At 36.1% G+C, this 18,225-nt stretch overlaps 4 protein-coding genes across 5 annotated transcripts; 2 read left to right on the top strand and 2 right to left on the bottom strand.

The window, feature by feature from the left end:
• The first annotated feature begins 843 nt into the window (after nt 1-843).
• Nucleotides 844-3,761, top strand: LOC107407866 (tRNA-dihydrouridine(16/17) synthase [NAD(P)(+)]). Its single transcript, XM_016015192.3, has 3 exons — nt 844-1,518; nt 1,869-1,975; nt 2,569-3,761. The coding sequence occupies exons 1-3, from the start codon at nt 859-861 to the stop codon at nt 3,311-3,313; spliced, it is 1,512 nt and encodes a 503-aa protein (XP_015870678.2). The 5' UTR covers nt 844-858; the 3' UTR covers nt 3,314-3,761.
• An 89-nt stretch (nt 3,762-3,850) lies between these two features.
• On the bottom strand, nt 3,851-7,260 carry LOC107408242 (probable 2-oxoglutarate-dependent dioxygenase At3g50210). 2 transcript variants are annotated; one of them, XM_016015377.4, is made up of 12 exons: nt 7,050-7,253; nt 6,838-6,953; nt 6,477-6,595; nt 6,295-6,358; nt 6,021-6,088; nt 5,305-5,363; nt 5,039-5,204; nt 4,914-4,933; nt 4,774-4,820; nt 4,445-4,525; nt 4,263-4,352; nt 3,851-4,122 (listed from the first exon to the last, which is right to left on the bottom strand). In XM_016015377.4, the coding sequence occupies exons 1-12, from the start codon at nt 7,081-7,083 to the stop codon at nt 3,997-3,999; spliced, it is 990 nt and encodes a 329-aa protein (XP_015870863.1). In that variant the 5' UTR covers nt 7,084-7,253; the 3' UTR covers nt 3,851-3,996. The 2 variants fall into 2 exon arrangements, with proteins under 2 accessions (XP_015870863.1, XP_048335485.1); XM_048479528.2 differs by lacking the exons at nt 4,263-4,352; nt 4,445-4,525 and having other exon boundaries at nt 7,050-7,260.
• A 2,990-nt stretch (nt 7,261-10,250) lies between these two features.
• Nucleotides 10,251-11,600, bottom strand: LOC107407008 (protein IRX15-LIKE). The gene has a single exon (XM_016014222.4). The coding sequence runs from the start codon at nt 11,479-11,481 to the stop codon at nt 10,528-10,530; it is 954 nt and encodes a 317-aa protein (XP_015869708.2). The 5' UTR covers nt 11,482-11,600; the 3' UTR covers nt 10,251-10,527.
• A 3,083-nt stretch (nt 11,601-14,683) lies between these two features.
• Nucleotides 14,684-18,219, top strand: LOC107407010 (probable inactive receptor kinase At5g67200). The gene is made up of 2 exons (XM_016014225.4): nt 14,684-16,506; nt 17,382-18,219. The coding sequence occupies exons 1-2, from the start codon at nt 15,066-15,068 to the stop codon at nt 17,927-17,929; spliced, it is 1,989 nt and encodes a 662-aa protein (XP_015869711.2). The 5' UTR covers nt 14,684-15,065; the 3' UTR covers nt 17,930-18,219.
• Nucleotides 18,220-18,225: the final 6 nt, after the last annotated feature.

Below are 18,225 nucleotides of genomic sequence, written 5' to 3'. Positions count from 1 at the left end.
TACAATATAACAAAATATTCATCAAATTTGCTAATCAAATAACATAATAGGTAATGTGATAATATTTAATTGGTATATTTTGTTGATATACTTTTCTATTTAAAGGATTAACTCATCTATATTTAAATTATATAAATATATCAATTAATAATATTTTAATATATATCATTTAATAAATATTTTATATATATATTATTACTGTTTGCACAATATAATTGGAGGATTTTGTTTTGGCATTTATATTTTTTAAATATCAACATTGTCAATTTATTTTCCACATATGTAACAATCTACATTTATCATTGAATGAATGTAACAATTTACTTTTCATTGATAATATTTAAATAAATATTAAATTGATGTGGTTGGACATTATTAATATGAATATCTACTTTTAAAACCTAGTATATTTTCCATAAATGCAAAATTTTGTTACAAAGTCAATAATTTTTTTAAACAAAAAATTTAATAAAATATATAATGAATTTGTAGACTTAAATAATCTTTTTGCATATACAATTGGAGGACAATTTTTACTTTGACTATATATTTATATCATCTAAATATCAACATTAACATTCGGCAGTACATAGACATTTATTATTAGAGATGATTTTACAAAGAAACCAATTAATTTAACAACAGATTTATCAAATAATAATGCCATCATATTATTGATTTATATTTAATTATATTTATTTTTCAAAAATACTCATTTATTTTATTTAAATACATTAAAATTTCAACAAATAAAATTAAAATATATTATCATCCCATATCATCTTTGGTGGTAGATTTGTTTATCTTTAATATGACTCAAAACATTTATAATGTAAGAAGCCTCTAAACCAGAAACCCATGATTGATCTCGAGGAAGCCCAACATCGATCAAAAACAAATTTGCCATCGTTTTTGCCTAGTGAGGGTGATAATGGATCCACCAGATTTAAACCCGCCCAAAAACCAAGCCCTAAAACCTCAGCAAAGAGCAAAACTGGTTCGGTTTGCATTCCTCTATTTGGCGGCGATGGGTTCGTTCAGCGTCTTCATCGTTCGCTCATGAAATTTAAAACCCCAGCTCTCTCAATCTTCTCTTGCAAAACCCTATCCAAAACCACCAAATCTCTCATGGCTTCCACTATCACCCAAACCCAAACCCAGACCCTTCAATCGGATCCACCAGAGGATATCGACGACACCCTCTGCTGTGGCCAGCCACGAGAAGAGCGTAACGGAGAGCAAGAAATTCCTTTTGCCCAGCCTGACGCGGCGTCGTTTGGCTCTGGCTCTCCGAGTCGGTGCTTGGGCGGACAGTCGCACATTGAACGAGCATGGGCTCATTGGTCTGCGCTGGGACGCCCCAAGCTGATTGTGGCGCCAATGGTGGACAATTCTGAGCTGCCCTTTCGAATGCTTTGCCGCAAGTATGGTGCTGAGGCTGCCTACACGCCCATGTTACACTCTCGCATTTTCACAGAGAATGAGAAGTATCGTAGCCAAGAATTTACCACTTGCAAGGTAATTTTCAGCCTCAATTGAAGGAAAAAAAAAGTTTTTTGGGAAATTGAAGGAAAGAAGAAGAAGAAGAAGAAGTTAGTTTTATTTATGATAAGCCAATGGTACTCAGTTTATGGTAAGGCAATGGTAGACCCAAATCGCAGGGAGATCTACAAGGTTGTGACATGGTTTAGCATTATAGCATTTCGATTTTGGTTGTACCTGGCCATATAGGATGATAGAGTATAAAGCAATGTTTTCTCTTCTGTTGCCATGTCCTGATATCTGTTTATATAAGCAATATGCCCGATTAACTTGTTCTTCAATGTTGAAGGGCTATTTTAGAATTTTACTTTTTGAAATAATTGCAGGAGGATCGTCCTTTATTTGTTCAATTTTGTGCCAATGATCCAGACATTTTACTGGAAGCTGCACGTAGAGTAGAACCTTATTGTGATTATGTTGACATTAATTTGGGGTAATAACTTCTTTCCATCTCTTGCCATCGTTTAATTGGTACATATGTGATTCTACGACGTTGAAATTTTGTTAAAAATAGATTACTCAAATGACATGGTATAGACCGTGTGCAAATATTTCATATGTATTTTCTACTACCTTTACCTTCAAATTTCATAATCATTGTGGAAAGATACTGACCATACGCTTCAAGGAAGCAATCATTTAATGTGCCAAACGAGGATAAGGTGCTATGCTGTAAGACCTTTTTGTAAAGATTATATTCAATCATGAATAATAGCAAAGATTTGGTGAAAGTTCCCCTTTATTTTCTAAATTCTAAACTGATCATCAATTTGTCTGAACTGCTTCTGCTTTTCATATATATATATATATATATATAATTTTTTTTTAACTTAACAGGTGGTTATTTGAAGGATATTAACTCCCTGAAGTCCTTTCTTACCATTTAAAAGAGTTATGAAGTAACCAAAAGATTATTTTTTTTTTTAATTTTTTGGTGGTGACATGTAACTCGTAAACTCATTGGATGATAGAACAATCTAATTTCATATTTCATGCTTTATTAAATCACTTAAATGTCAAATTCAGGTGTCCTCAGCGTATTGCTAGGCGGGGAAACTATGGAGCTTTCCTAATGGATAATCTTCCCCTTGTAAAATCTCTTGTACAAAAATTGGCCCTCAACCTTCAGGTTCCTGTGTCATGCAAAATCCGTGTCTTTCCAAATTTACAGGACACAATCAACTATGCAAGGATGCTTGAAGATGCTGGTTGCTCTCTCTTAGCTGTCCATGGCCGAACAAGAGAAGAAAAAGACCAGAAGAAAGTTCGGGCTGACTGGAATGCAATCAGGGCTGTTAAAAACTCTGTCAGGATCCCTGTGCTTGCCAATGGAAACATAAGGCATCTGGATGATGTTCAGAACTGTTTGGAAGTCACTGGTGCTGAGGGGGTGCTTTCTGCTGAGTCTCTTCTTGAGAACCCAGCTCTTTTTGCTGGATACCAAACTGCTGAATTGGCAGTGGGGAATGAAGAAAGCAATAATGGTAGGAAACTGGACCAAGCTGATCTATTGGTGGAGTACTTGAAGTATTGTGAACAATACGCTGTTCCATGGAGAATGATCCGTGCTCACGTGCACAAAATGTTGGGGCATTGGTTCAGGCTCCATCCACATGTAAGAGAGGATCTCAATGCACAATCCAGACTGACTTTTGAGTTTCTTTACAGTCTGGTGGATCAACTTAGGGAGCTGGATGTAAGAATTCCACTCTACTATAAAGACACTCATATACGAAGAGTTTCAACAGATGGCTTGGCTACGGGAACTTGATACAATCATATGAAGAACAAGTTGTTCGTCCCTAGAATTTGAATCACCTCAAGGTCAGAACCAGGGATCAGGTTTTTACTTATATTTCTGTCATCATAACACAGGTTACTGCTGTCTGAATATCCGGTTTTAGGTTCTATAGTGTTAACTAACATGCCCATGTACTAGCAGATTAAAATGCTGCATAATTCTTTTACTGATATATATAGCTCAGTTTTGAGGCCAAAGAAGAAAATAAGATAAATTGAGAAAAAAATTTGTGGACCAGTCACCCTCGATTTTAGGCATCATACAAATGACAAACGGTGTAGATGTATTACTTTGGGAGGATTATGATTGTTTCCCTGGAAATTAACTTTCATTATCTTTGAAATGTCTCGTAAGATTGCTGTAATCTCTACGTATCTTTGGTTTAAATTTTCCAGCTTGTGTTTTATTTAGTTCATTCTATATGGTCTCATTAGTTATTCTTACTTTGTTTGGTCTATTGAGTTAAAAAGTACCCTTGTTTATATATAGCAACGGAGTACAAATTCATTACTGAAAATGAATGTCTGTTATTCAGAGAATCTATATAAAAATAAACGGAACGTTAACACATGGCAATTCATTATTCTAGGTGGACTTTCAGAGTACAATCTGATAATAATTTAATGGAAAAATAACATACAAATTAAGAGCTCCTAAACGAAATTTGTAAGAACCTTGCTGGCTAAATGCTCTCCGTAAACAGCTCGCCCAAATTTCTTAGCTCCACCCGTCCTCTGTATACAAATATCCAATGGCTCTACTGCTGTATCAAAATTTGTCTGTCCAATAAAGTGAAAAATGCATTGAGTTGGCAAAGCTATAAAAGACCATTCAAAAAGGTAAAGAAGGGAAACTATGTTCCAATAAATAAATAATTAATAATAAAAAAAAGAACGGGATGAATGAAGAAATAGGCAACCTCATAGAAATATGCAACAGACACTCGATATTTTGCTGCATTGTTGGTAACTTGATGCAAAGTCGATTCATATAAACCATTAGAGTAAATCTGCATTATCCCAGATGCACGTTATAACCCACAGGTTCCAAAAAGTGGTACAGATGTGACCAAGATTTGAATGTTCTACGAATTTATAATACCTTTAACATGTCACCAATATTGCAAACAAATGTTCCAGGAACAGGAGGAGCTGATATCCATTCCCCAGACAGATTTCTAACCTTTAACAACATATCCAATTCAGTATTGGCGGAAGCTCAAAGAAAAAGGTTTTTATTTATTTATTTATTTAGTGGTACTTTTAATATTATTGAAATTTGCTAAAACTGGCTTGGCGCCTTGGATATATTTTTTACCCTCTTTTTAGCAATTTTAGCTACCAATCAGATGGTATGCGTTGGAGAATATAAAAATAAAACTATTAATTAGTAAAGTTGTGCGGATTCCAAAAAGAAGTATGGTTTTGTACCTGGAGTGCTGTTGTGTCTTCATCCTGATTAACCAATGTCAACAAACCTGATATACAGTAATTTTTTATTAGACAACTGATATTTGACTAACTAGATTTTACTTTAGCCTTTTTGTACAGTTAAGATGAGGAAGCATTACCATAATCTGTGTGAGCCCCACTATATTTGTTTGTTTTTCCCCAAGATAAGAACAAAAGAAGCTAGTAAGCTGTAGTGCTATAAAAAGGAAAAGTAAAAGCAAAAAGCGCAGCTTTTCTGCATTACCATCCAATGTCATTTTTGGGCATCTCTTGTGCATTTTCAGAGGATATGCCTGGGTAACCGATTAGACGCATTACCCAAAATGCGTCCCCAGCTTTTTCACCTTCAAATTCATACGGTGACCCGCCCAAAGCTAATGCAATTCCACGCATTATGTTCCTTGAAAGGTCTGACAGAAACCAGAAATGAAAAAATTGTAAGCAGAACAAGACGGAAAAAGATACAGTGGAAGAAACAGAAGGAAGTTTGTTCGACTGTGGGAAACATGCCTGTGCAAAGGCTGATATACTCCTCCATCAACAACTTGAACTTTGGAGGATCAAGTGGCCTAAATAAAACAAAAATGAGAAAGCACTTAATTGAGAATCAACAAGAAATTGCCATCGGCAACAAATTGCCATCAACAAGAAATTGCCATCAAGAAGAAAGCACTTATGGTTAAATATAAAAGACACCGTTTAACATCCAGGAAATTTTAAGTTGATTAACAATGACCACAGTGCAATAATGAACAGAGACTGATATTTCAATATGAACTATGCTTTTGAGGATTTAGGAATTGACACCAATGTTATGGAATTTTGACATTAATTATACTTCCAGGTTCAAGGAACTGGGACTGAAAAATATTGAGATCATCAAATGGCCATCTGTATTTTAGGGCGTTTACATTGGAAAGAACAAAAGGAATTTTTGGTGTTGAAATAATTTCAAGTGCCTAACCATAATGCAGAACATTTCTTTTTACACATATTGCAGATAGTCCATTTTAAGTCCTTAAGGTTAGGAAAAACAATTACAAAAGCATTTGTACAGTATCTCAATGTTGGTGGTATCTAAATTGCCTCATGATGATGCGAGTTCCCATAACATGTAAGCATGTAGTCCTTGGATAATAAATAAAGTAACAGATATCCCTACTTTACAAAAATAGTTTGCCTAACGAAAAATCTCTTGGCGAGTTACTTGGGGATGGCATAATTACCATAAGTTACATCCTTCCATAGGCTTGCCTAAAGCACCATACATCCCTGGTTTAATCTCTCTATAGCACTGCCATCATTAAACAAAGTAAAAAAAGACAATAACACTAATGTTGGCATAAGAAAAAAAAAAAACAAAGAAGCAGAAAAATAGCATGATATTGTGCTTATATTATAAGAATAACGATGGTGTCACCGTTATATACATATGAAGCATCTGGCCATAGAAATATATCAACATTTGTATTTTGTAAAGCAACAATCAAAGATACCTACATCAATAGCTTCATGAATATCTGGTACTCCCTTAGTTATATTCTCTCCAATCCTCTGATATCCCCTGCATGCAGAATTTAGCCTCCAGTTTAAAATAAAGCCCCGTTCCAAATCCTGGTGAGAAATTATAAAATGCATATGTTTGAAGCTATATATATAGATGTGTGTATATTCCTGTGGACCTGTATCCAGTGGCTGGTGTCATCTTGATCTTGAGTTTTTCCTCATATGGAAGGTGAAAAAATTTGCGAGTCAAATTTTTAACTTCTTTCATGAGAGAATCAGGAATACCATGGCCCTTCTGGTCAGTCACAAAGCAAAATTCCCTTTGTTCAAATTTTTGGCAAAAGAGTCTTTCCAAAATTGCAAAAGAAAAAAGAAGAAAACGAAAAGTGACTAGGATATGGAGAAATGGGGAGACAGTGATTCTTCCAGGACAAAATCTTTTCTTCATATATCACTAAATTAGATTACATGGATTAAATTAAAACCAAAAGTATAAGAAATAAAATACAAGCAAGGGAAGGAATCGAAAAGTACTACCACATAGAAGAAACCAGCTTCCCTGCAAGCTTGATCTAATTGTTTAACGACCTGAGAAACACCTGGGTCTTGAGCCATTTTAGGATCACCGCACTTGGCCAATAGAGGACCAATATCTGCATGCCAAGCAAACAAATGGAAACACAATTACTGGTACATACATGGGGGGTTCTGGGTACGGCCAAAGAGACGAGGCAACTGAGCTTCCTTACCGATTATGGGAATGGACTTGAAATCGGTGGCCATGACGGTGATAATGCTCGCACTCACTAGCGGTCCGATGTTACACTACAGAACAAGCTACTGGAGAGCACAAAGTTTTAGAATTGAGGAAATCGTGAATTGTTAAGTTTTTATCGTTTTTCGGTAAAGATAATCGCTAAGCTCTTTCGCTAAAAGGTTGAGTAACGGTTTTTGCTTCTTGAATCCGAAATCGTGATTCGTATTTTATTTTATTTTATTAGACACGTGGTGAGTGTATAAACGTCCGATAGACTGATATTGTTTATCATAAATCAATAATATGTGTATAGAGGAGTTCCATTCCACTATAGGTATGTCCGGATTCTCAAACTTATGGATTAAATATGTGTTAAAAATGTTAGGCATATTGTCGTCCGTTAGATTGAGTCAACAGGTCAGATAGTTTGATAAAATAAAAAAAAAAAAATTTCAATCGCCGGTGGAGAAGAAAGACTGAAGCTGTCAATACTCAATCAGGCCACCATATTACAGATTATATATAGAACCTCTGTGTACGTTCTAATCTTTATCAATACCTCTATCTATCAATCTTAGTAGGCAATTTCTGCTTTAGAAGTCATCCAAAACCGAGCCCACTTCCATTTTTCATGTTTGTTGTTGTTGTTATGTTTTGTTGGTGGGTTTACATTTTCATATGAGGAATGGAATTGAATTGAGATGTAGAGTGTGTATGTGAGTTTGAGGGACGAGATCATGTAATTCCATGATTAACAAATTCAATTTTGGATGCATCATCAATTCAAATTCAATTAAGAGCTAGCTAGGTCCAACTCCATTATTCCCAATTGGTATAAGTGGCCCAAGACAATGAAGAAGAAGACAAAAAGGAGGAGGAAGAAGAAGACAAAAATGGCGAAGAAGGCAGCGAAAAAAGGAGGGAAGCCGAAAAGCATTTGGCGAAGAAGGTGCTAGAGCAGGAGCTGGAGATGCTACGGTGCTACGCTTCCACATTGTCGCTGTCTCCTCAGCTTTTCCTCACTGGGGATGCCATGTCTGGGCAGTCCATCAAGGTGTGGGACCTTTACAACGTTCTAGGCCCACCTTCACCACCTCCTCCTCCCCAAATGATATTCAATGCAAATAATGCGGTTGAATGGGAGGTGTATCTGATCAACCATGGAGAGTATTAGCTGAATCTAAGGCCTGAATTGGTCGGTGGGAGGTGCCTAGAGGCCACATTGACCCCAACGGGAAGCTCCAAGCCAGGGCCATCTCCATCTTCTTGAATTCTCTGGGCGTCCGTTTCAATCTCCTTTACTCCTCTCCCTTGGATCGAGCCTTGTCCATGGCCGTTTTAGTCTGTCAGGTAGGTGCCTTTTTATTTTTATTTTTTATTTTTTTGGCTTTTGCAAGGGGAGTAGAAGGAACTTGGTTAATGGTTAGACCTTTTCTTCTCATCTCTGAATCAATCACCTGTTACATTGATTTTATACAAAATGCCAAAATCTAGAGAAGAAGGAGGGCAAACAAGATGTAAGAACCTGAAGGGTAACGATTTTCGTGGAAAAAATGTTGATTTTCTCTGTGTCATAATTTGATCCAACGGACCACAATATACCCAACATTTTTAACACATTTTTAATCTGTAAATTTGAAAATCCGGATAGCAGAACCCTCTATGTATGTATGTGAGTATATAGTAGAAGGAAATATTTTATTGGGTAACAGCCTCGTAATTTAAGATATTCCTATGAATATTTCGATCACGAATTAATAGGTTCTCTTGGGCAAATGGATATATATTCCTAATATCTATATATATATATATATATATTTTTTTTTTTTTTTTGAGCAAATCGATTTATATATTTATTAGTTTGAAAAAAGATGAGTGCTATAATAATACTAGGTCATTATTTTATATTTTATATTTTTATGAATTACTAAGTTGTCTTTCTGTTGTGCTGTCTTTTTCAGTTGGCCGAAGAAGGCCGTGGACATTAGATTTTATTTTATTTTTGATAACCGCACTAAATATATTTATATGATCAACATACTATTTGGGATAAAAATGTTGACTGAATTTACATTTATATCCCTTATCTTTTCAATCATCCATGTATATCTTTGTACATAAATTTATTTAAATTTTACTTTTAATAATACTGTAAAAATAAAGTCAATTAGGTTGCAGTTAATATCTTGGTAAATTCAATTTATATGTTAAAAATTAAAAATATATATTTTAAAAAATAAAGTGGATGGTGATATGTAATATCTCTTTTTACCATATATAAAAGGCCCATTTTTATTTTCTTTTATTATTATTATTATTATTATTATTATTATTTTCTTTTTTGTAAAATTTTAAATTGCCAGCACTAGACTCACGAGAGACTGTCTATATATTTTTTACCATTACGCTCTTGGACTGCTCTTTTTCTCTTTCGGATTTATCTCTTTAGTTTAAGTAAAATTAAGAATACGATGGATATTAATTTCAAGCTTACTCATACACGTCATATCTTCTATGTGGTCTTAATGGTAATTGACTGGTGGAGTACTAGTCAGTATATTTTAGGATCAAACCGACAAAATCTCTTTCTTTTTCCATATGATTACCTACCCAATACCTAATAGATAAAAGCTTAATTTAGAGTTTAGAAATATTTCTCTATATTGTTAAACTTGAAAAGATGTTTCAGGGAGGAGAAAAAAAAAAAAAAGTAAATAAAAAGATAAAACTAGTCATTTGGTATACCAAATTCACAAAGCAAGTGTCTTAGTTAATTGGTATACCAGATTCACAAAGCAAGTATCTTAGTTAATTTACTATAATTTATAAACTTCATGCTTCAAGACAAATACAGCAGAATGAATATATAGCGGCTTTGCAATTGCCAAAACATAAAGAAGAAAGATTGTGGTAGAATCTACAAAATAATAAATTCGAGTCAAAGCCAAAGTAATAAAGCAACGAATTTCAAGTAATAATTTGTGATCAATTATATATTATTCCTAAAGCTTTGAAGATCCAGGCAATAATAATGTCTAATAATCATTAAGTTGAATAATTTGTTTTAATGGACCTCATTTTTATATTTTATGTTTGTTGCTCAATTGTCAAGATCAAGTATGAAGACCTTAATCTTTTTTGTTTTTTTTCTTTACCAACTTCCACTGATTCAAAAATACACATCCAAAAGAAATTTTGAAACTCATCAATATTTTCAATTCATTTTTTTTTGGTATACAAGAGTTTGCAATAATTTGCTAAAAAAGAATTATTTTTTACATGCCCCTTCCAGTCCACAACACAAGAAAGAAGAAGAAAGAAGAAGAAGAAGAAAAAGAAATAGTTCTCTAAAAAGAACAAAACGATCATAAATAACTCCAATGTTTTTTTTTTACTTCTTTATGCCATTGAGACCCCCAATCCCATTACCACTATGATGATTATTGCTTTTTTTGCAAAAACATTGACGACTAAGATGAAGAAGAAGAAGAAGAAGTTGTTGCTGATTCCGTCTTGTTGTGACAGAACTGAAAACAATTCTCATCCATTTTCTCCACAACGTAATGACCAAGGAAGTCAGTCTCTTCAACCAAATTCTCTCTGCACAAGAACTCATCCCCATAAACCCTCTCCAAACCCTCTCTGAAATCATGCACGAACACATGCGTTTTCGCATTCCCGCCTTTCTTGCTCCTCGCAAGCACGCCGGCCGTGAATATCGGCGATATACGACCGGGTGCGTCGGGCCAATCGCCTCGGGGTCCATCGACCAAGATCACATCCCAATCCACTTCATAGACATGGTTAGGCAAGTCGTTGAGTCCGAGCTTGCACTCAGAAAACAAAAGGTTCTGCACTGGCCTGCATTCATTCCTTATCTGTTCCTTTGCTGTAGCCATGAGATCCTTCGCTTCCTTCATCTTCGTCGTGTAATGGACGTCGTATGCATCGATTTCCGGATGCAATTCTTCAATGTAAGCCGCATAGTAGCGATTCTCGTCGATGAAAACTGTTCGGCCATTGTGGTTTAGAGCTTTCCAGAGAAGAGTTTCGTGTGTGAGGCCGAAAACCAGCAGATTGCATGGAGACGAGCATTTTCGAAGGACGTCCGAGATCGGTTTGAGCTCGGCGTACGGCATGTGGAAAGAGTCGTTTGATTTGGATGCGTAATGGAGGAGAGTATTGATAACCGTCGTTGGCAATGCTCCGTTGTTGAAATTAGAGGAAGTGCCGATGGCTGTGGCGGTTAAGGCGGTGGCAGCGGTTGTGGTGGCCGTTGACTCTCTTGTGTAGATGAGGGTGAGAAGGAAAGCTAGAGTGAAGAAAGAAATGAAAGCTAGAAGCCAAAGACGATTGGAGCTTCCTTGTTTTTGGATATAAGGATGGAGAAGAATTAGCTTTGTGTTACCATTGTTGTTCTTCATGTTGATAGATTAATGAATGAAGAAGAGAGAAAGAGAGAATTTGGATGAGGAGGGTCTAAAGAGTGTGTAATGGGTAAATTATGTTTTTCTCTCTCTTTTCTCTCTGAAGATTCCAAATGGGAAAGAGGGTTTCATTTAAAGATAAAAGTTTCTCTCTAAAAATGAAACAATTTGAAAAAACAAAAAAACAAAAAAAAACTTGAGGGCGACCTCACAATAACCCTCTTCACATTTTCAAAGTTAATTCATTTTTGATCCACATTGGAAGTAGTTGGAGTTTGGTTGCATGCAATGGAGACGGGACATTTCATCTTTTTGTAAATATTTTACAGCTTTGTGTATTCCTATGGGTGCCGTCAAAATGATCCAAAATGGCAACTTGGGGTTGGAAACAAAATAGAAAAAAAAAATAAAAATGAAAAAAAAATAAAAATAGAGATAGTTGTTGGAGTAGAGCTGGTGGAGAGAAGGTAGAGGAGGGAATTGCTGTAGCGACCCAATAACTAATTACAAGCCTCAAGTCGCTTTTCCTTCTTCAATTCTGCTTCACTTTTCAAGTAACCTCTTTTAAAAATATATTATTTATGCAACTTTTATTAAACAAGGCGGTCACTCTTTTGAAAGCTGACAATACACCTTCCAAAGATTCCATTTTGACGAAAAAACGAAAAAGGAAAAAGAAATTAAAAAGAAGTTGATAGAAATTTATTCCAACTTTGTGTGTTATAATTAATTAATTGATAAGAATTAATGAGACAAATATAAGAAGGTAAAGAGACACAGCGCATCAATTTAATCACTTTTGTGTTTAGAATTTTTTTTTTTTTTTTGTAATAAAAAAGTCTTAATTTGTCAAGTATAGAAATCAATGAGTGAGCGAGCTATTGGTCTATACCAAACTTAATCATTGTTTGTTTAGTAAAAACAGCTTGCATTTTATACCAATTGTATTGAAAGCATATCTTAATTGTTTATATTATTATGTTCATTAATGATTATGCAATTTTCTTTTTTTAATTGATTTGATAATCACATTTTCTAGGCGGACAGGCCATAGCGTGTCAGATTCTAGACTCAGTTAAGACCATCTGACTAATGAAAACACGCACGCGCACACACACACACACACACACACACACACACACAAAATTTGTCTGATAATGCCTATCTGTTCAAACGTCAACTCTGAAACCCAAGAGATAACAGAGTATCCAGGGCAGGGTGTGAAAGTTAAAAATGGGCCTCGCAAACCTTCAGGGAGTTTTATTGGGCTGCTTTTAGAAATCCATTTGGGTTCTGGGTTTTGTTGGTAGGGTTTGCATAATCGCAATTCTTTTTTTTTTTTGGGCAAAATAATCAATTTGTTGCTTTTTTCCTCACCATTCTTTTTCGTGGTCAAAATAAGAAAAAGCACAAGCTTAATTAACCCTCATCATGCGCCCAGATGAACGAAACACCAATGACAAGGACTAAATCCTGCTTTGCTTTAGGCTAAAGTTGATGCATTTTTGAACTAGAAAATAAAAGCTAGCCTACCTTTTTTTATGCTTTAAGTCAATTTTGTCTAAAACCCTCGTGGCCCAATCACCATTATCGTTTGCCAAGGAAAACCACATTGACATTGTACGACCTTTCTTGCAATAAGGAGAAGATACCAATCACTAGGCAATTAAATTTGATTAACGGAGTTAAAAAAAAAAAATAGAATGTATAAGATTAATCACTTTTTTGTGGTTTAAAAATAAAAATAAAACTCTTTTATTTTAATTTTCTTTTACGATAAGAATGGCACGTATTTTTAGCGTGGTAAAGATTAGAAAATGTTGCAGATGAATGTCATTTTCCCAAAAAAGATGAAGAAATAATAAAAAGAAAAAATAATCTATCTAGAATCGACAGCCAACAACCACAGTGCACCCCCACTTCCCACACCATTTAACCCACCAAAAACTCCCACGTAGCAGAGACAAATTGGAAGTCCCACATTGCTCAATTACAAGCATATAGTTCAATACTAATGTTTTCTGTGGCTGGCAACCAAGAAAGACATGTTTTTGCTTGCCAAATCAGGAATAGATGAGGTAATTAATCATCCCTTGATGAAAATTTTTATCGACTGAAAATTAGTTGTTCGAAACAGTATAATGAAGTAAAAATTATTTTGTAAGACTTTATAATATCTTTGAAATGATTACGTATATCTTGATTATTATTGTATTCTAGTGCCATAACGTGATATAATTGTTATGTGGAAGAAGTTAAATTGTTATGATTAAGTTCTTAGTAATTATTAGTTTATTATTAATGTTAACGTGGTATATAATTGTGAAGATGGAAAATTTTTCTTAGACTTTATTTGCTTTTTCTTTTTTTTTTTCCTTTAAAATAAAATAATTGTTTGACAACAAAAAGTGTAATTTGATTGCTTGAACTGTATACTCGTAGTGACCCATTCATATGGTGTTAATTTTGTCTTCTCTCTAATGAAAGCTGAATTGAAATATGGCTTGAAGTGCACTTAAAGTCTCACATCAATTAAATTTTTTTTTTCATGGCCTCTAAAATTATGAGGAGGCCTATAAAAAAGAAAAAAAAGAAGGTGCTGTATCAATAATGCAACTCATACTCATCCAGCAAAGCTGCCTACTACTTCCAAGAATTTTGACGATTCCACTCGAACTATATTGGAAACATGCTTGCCCTCGTGGGTCCAAATTGCCAATTTTCAAGTTTATTTTTTTGCCAACCTCAAGTTAAGCTTCAAACTCACCATTTCTCTCTCTCTCTCTCTCTCTCTCTATTTTTATTCCCTTAAGAAACAAGAGAGTTTAATCAATGGAACAAAGAGAAACTTGTGCTAATTGAGTAGGAGGACAAGATTTGAATTTGAAAAATTAAAAAAAAAAAAAAAGAATAAAATGAAAATGATAAAGTAGAGGAAAAAAGGGCAAAGAGGACGTGACAAAAGAACGCAGAAGCGCCATCAACGTTAACAAAAATAGTTTGACCAATAAAAGGCCCTCCAACTTCACAAGTCAAAGCGAATTCTTCAATAAATGCATCGAGATTCGTTGTTATTACGACATGAGAGAGTTACGCACTTTTACGTCGCGTGTGATGACGCAATCTAATCTCCCTTCCACCAATAAATAATCAAAAGCTAATTACTCAAACTGATTAATTAAATAAATACGTCCTTTATTGCTAATCGCATAACCAATAAATAAAACTAAAAAAGAATGTATAAATAATAAATTAAAAAAAAGAAGAAGGAAGTTTTAAAACACGCGCGAAAAGGTAATGGTGGGGATGAAGAGAGAAGCAGAAAACAGTTGCCAACAATTTCTTCTAGTCGCCATTCCCCACTTTCACGTGAATCTGAGTTAATCGCCAGCTGCTCCGCAAAACACAACAAAAAAAAAGAAACTCTCAAAAAATTTCTCATACTTTTCTCACTCTCACTTGAGTCACTCTCTCCACTCACTCACTCTCTCTCTCTCTCTCTCTCTCTCAATCTCTCTGTGTTTTTGCGACCCAAAAAATAAGAAAAGAAAGAGAATGACAAACACTTCCACTACTGCACAATGCACTTAGGCTTACCACGTTCTCTTCTCTTCCTTCCTCTCTTACTATCTCTCACCGACGCCGTCGCTTTCCCTTCACTGACGACGTCGTTTCCACCGACTTCCAACGTTTTCCTTCCCTCCGATGCCGTTTCTCTTCTCTCCTTCAAGTCCAAAGCCGACCTCGACAACAAGCTCCTTTACGCGCTCAACGAGCGCTTCGATTACTGTCAATGGCAAGGCGTGAAATGCGCTCAGGGACGAGTTGTCCGTCTTGCCCTCCAAGACTTTGGCCTCCGTGGCGTTTTCCCTCCTGATACCTTGACTCGTCTCGACCAACTCCGAGTTCTGAGTTTGAATAACAACTCGCTTTCTGGTCCCGTTCCTGATCTCTCCGGTCTTTTCAACCTTAAATCGCTTTTTCTTGGCCGTAACTTCTTCTATGGAGCTTTCCCGCCTTCGATCCTATTTCTCCATCGGCTTCGGACCCTTGACCTTTCTTACGATAACTTTAGCGGTCCGATTCCGGTTGGACTAACTTATTTGGACCGGCTTAACTCTTTGAGGCTGGAATCGAACCGGTTCAATGGTACTCTTCCGCCGTTTAATCAGTCTTTCCTTTTAATCTTCAATGTTTCCGGAAACAACTTGACCGGTCCGATTCCGGCAACGCCGACTCTGTCCCGGTTCGGTACCAATTCTTTCTTGTGGAATTCTGGTCTTTGCGGTGAGATTCTCGATAAAGCATGCAGTTCGCGAACCCCATTCTTCGATTCACCAAACACAACCAGTCCCACGTCTCAACCCCTTGTACAGAGCGCATCGCAAGGTTTGATTGTATCTCCGCCAAGTTCGAAGAAGCACAAGAAGACCGGTTTGATTCTCGGGGTTTCAATTGGGGTCTCCATAATGGTTACGGCTCTGTTGTGTCTCTTGGCAATTTCCAGAACCAACCGAACCTCCTCCAAAAGTCCCTCGAAACCAGCAATGTCGACCACAGACGACGTCGTAGATACTTATCCGACTTATCCAACTTATCCCACTATTTCAACATCCAAAACCGAAGTTCGGGAAGATAATGAACTGGTAATATCGAAGCCGAAAACGATCGAAGTGGTGCAGCGAGCTCAGAGAAGTGGGAATTTGGTGTTCTGTTTCGGGGAAGCTCAGCTGTATAGCTTGGAGCAGCTAATGAGGGCGTCGGCGGAGTTGCTTGGAAGGGGTTCGATTGGGACGACGTACAAAGCCGTGCTGGATAACCAGCTGATCGTGACGGTGAAGAGGCTTGACGCCGGTAAGACTGCGGTTACAAGCAGCGAAGCTTTCGAGCGGCATATGGAGGCCATGGGTGGGCTTCGACACCCAAATTTGGTTCAGCTCAGAGCTTATTTTCAGGCTAAGGGAGAGAGGCTCGTCATCTACGAGTACCAACCCAATGGGAGTCTCTACAACCTCATTCATGGTAAGTCGAGAGCTTAGCTCAAAAAAGTCAATTACTTATGGTTTTGGTTTTTCTGAGTTCAATTTTCAACTCGGTGGAGGTTCCTGGTTTGGCCCTGAGTCAGGGACTCTGATTCGTTGTTGCCTCTTTTATTGGAATAGTCGTTTGATTTGAAATACACGCACCGCTCAGCAGTCATAAGGATTTGAGTCCCGTTTCCTTTTGCTGACGTGTTGGAATACTATTGGTTCTCTTGTGCTGTAGGTTTGCAGTGACTTTTTCCTCAGTTTTCAATTTCTAACATCTTTGTTCGAATACTGACAATCATGGGGACCATCGTATGCTTTTTCTTTTTTCTTTTTTGTTTTTTCGGATAACACGGTAAACCGGTTAAAAATGTCTTTTTCTTAGTTGGAATTTCTAGTCGAAGCACAAGAAGAATACCCTGTTATTTCTTTCCCTTGTTTGCATGATATAAAATGTTTTTGGCAAATTGTGGTTGGTAATATAGTAGAGTATCATTTAGCACAAGCTTATAGGGATAAAAATTTATTTATTTTTTTTAAAACTTTTCCAACCTAATAATACAAATTTGTCAAATTTATTTATTCTCTGTATACCCAATTATAAAATTTTATTGTGGTATTTTTTATAATAGACTAGTGTTGTATTTAAAGGAAAAAGAAAAATTATGTTGAAGGTTTTCTATTTGGAGTATCTTTTTATTGTTTTCACTAGTAGAAATGGAAAGTAATTGAGCCGTTTACGTGTCATTAATTCCTAATTGTTATTTACAGATTATTGATTGTTTGATAGTTGTTTAACAACTGGCGAATGTGGTGTTTGATTATTGATTGTTGTTATTGACAAAAGCTATGATTGTTGTTTGAACATAGGTTCAAGGTCAGCTAGAGCAAAGCCACTTCACTGGACTTCATGCCTCAAGATAGCTGAAGATGTGGCTCAAGGCCTTGCATATATTCACCAAGCATCTCGGTTAATCCATGGCAATCTGAAATCCTCCAATGTTCTCCTCGGAGCAGATTTTGAGGCCTGTCTCACAGACTTTGGCCTTGCTATCCTAGCAGACTCCTCTGCCAACGATGATCCTGATTCTGCAGGCTACAAAGCACCGGAGACCCGAAAATCCAGTCGACGTGCCACATCCAAGTCCGACGTTTATTCCTTTGGTATCCTCTTACTAGAGCTTTTGACTGGTAAACATCCATCACAACATCCGTTTCTTGTGCCCACAGAGGTACCAAATTGGGTCAGAGCAATGAGGGAAGATGATGCTGGGGAAGATAATCAACTCGGGATGCTTACCGAGGTTGCTAGTATTTGTGGTTTAACATCTCCAGAACAGAGGCCAGCGATGTGGCAAGTTTTAAAGATGATACATGAGATAAAAGAGAGTGTGACAAGGGATGACAAGAGTTTCTGAAATTTTACTGTTTGGATTCATAGAAAAAGAAAAAAAAAAAAAAAAAATGACAACCGTGGTGGGAGGGTGTGAAAATTGTATATCTTGGTAGGTATTCCAAAGTGAAAAGCTTTTGATTGGAAATTCATGGATGGGGCTAAAGTTCTAAACAGCTTGTTTACCACGAGCCTTTTGAGAACTTTTATGTGATTCATTAGTGTTACACGACCAACCAACCAAAAAAACCAAATGTAATACTTTTAATGGTGGATGCATAATGATTTATAAAGGCCTTTTTTAATGAATTTTTTTTTTCT

This window comes from Ziziphus jujuba, chromosome 7, assembly GCF_031755915.1.
Source record: "Ziziphus jujuba cultivar Dongzao chromosome 7, ASM3175591v1".
NCBI lineage: Eukaryota > Viridiplantae > Streptophyta > Magnoliopsida > Rosales > Rhamnaceae > Ziziphus > Ziziphus jujuba.
Note: the sequence above shows the minus strand (reverse complement) of the source record. Positions and strands in the feature narration are given on the sequence as shown.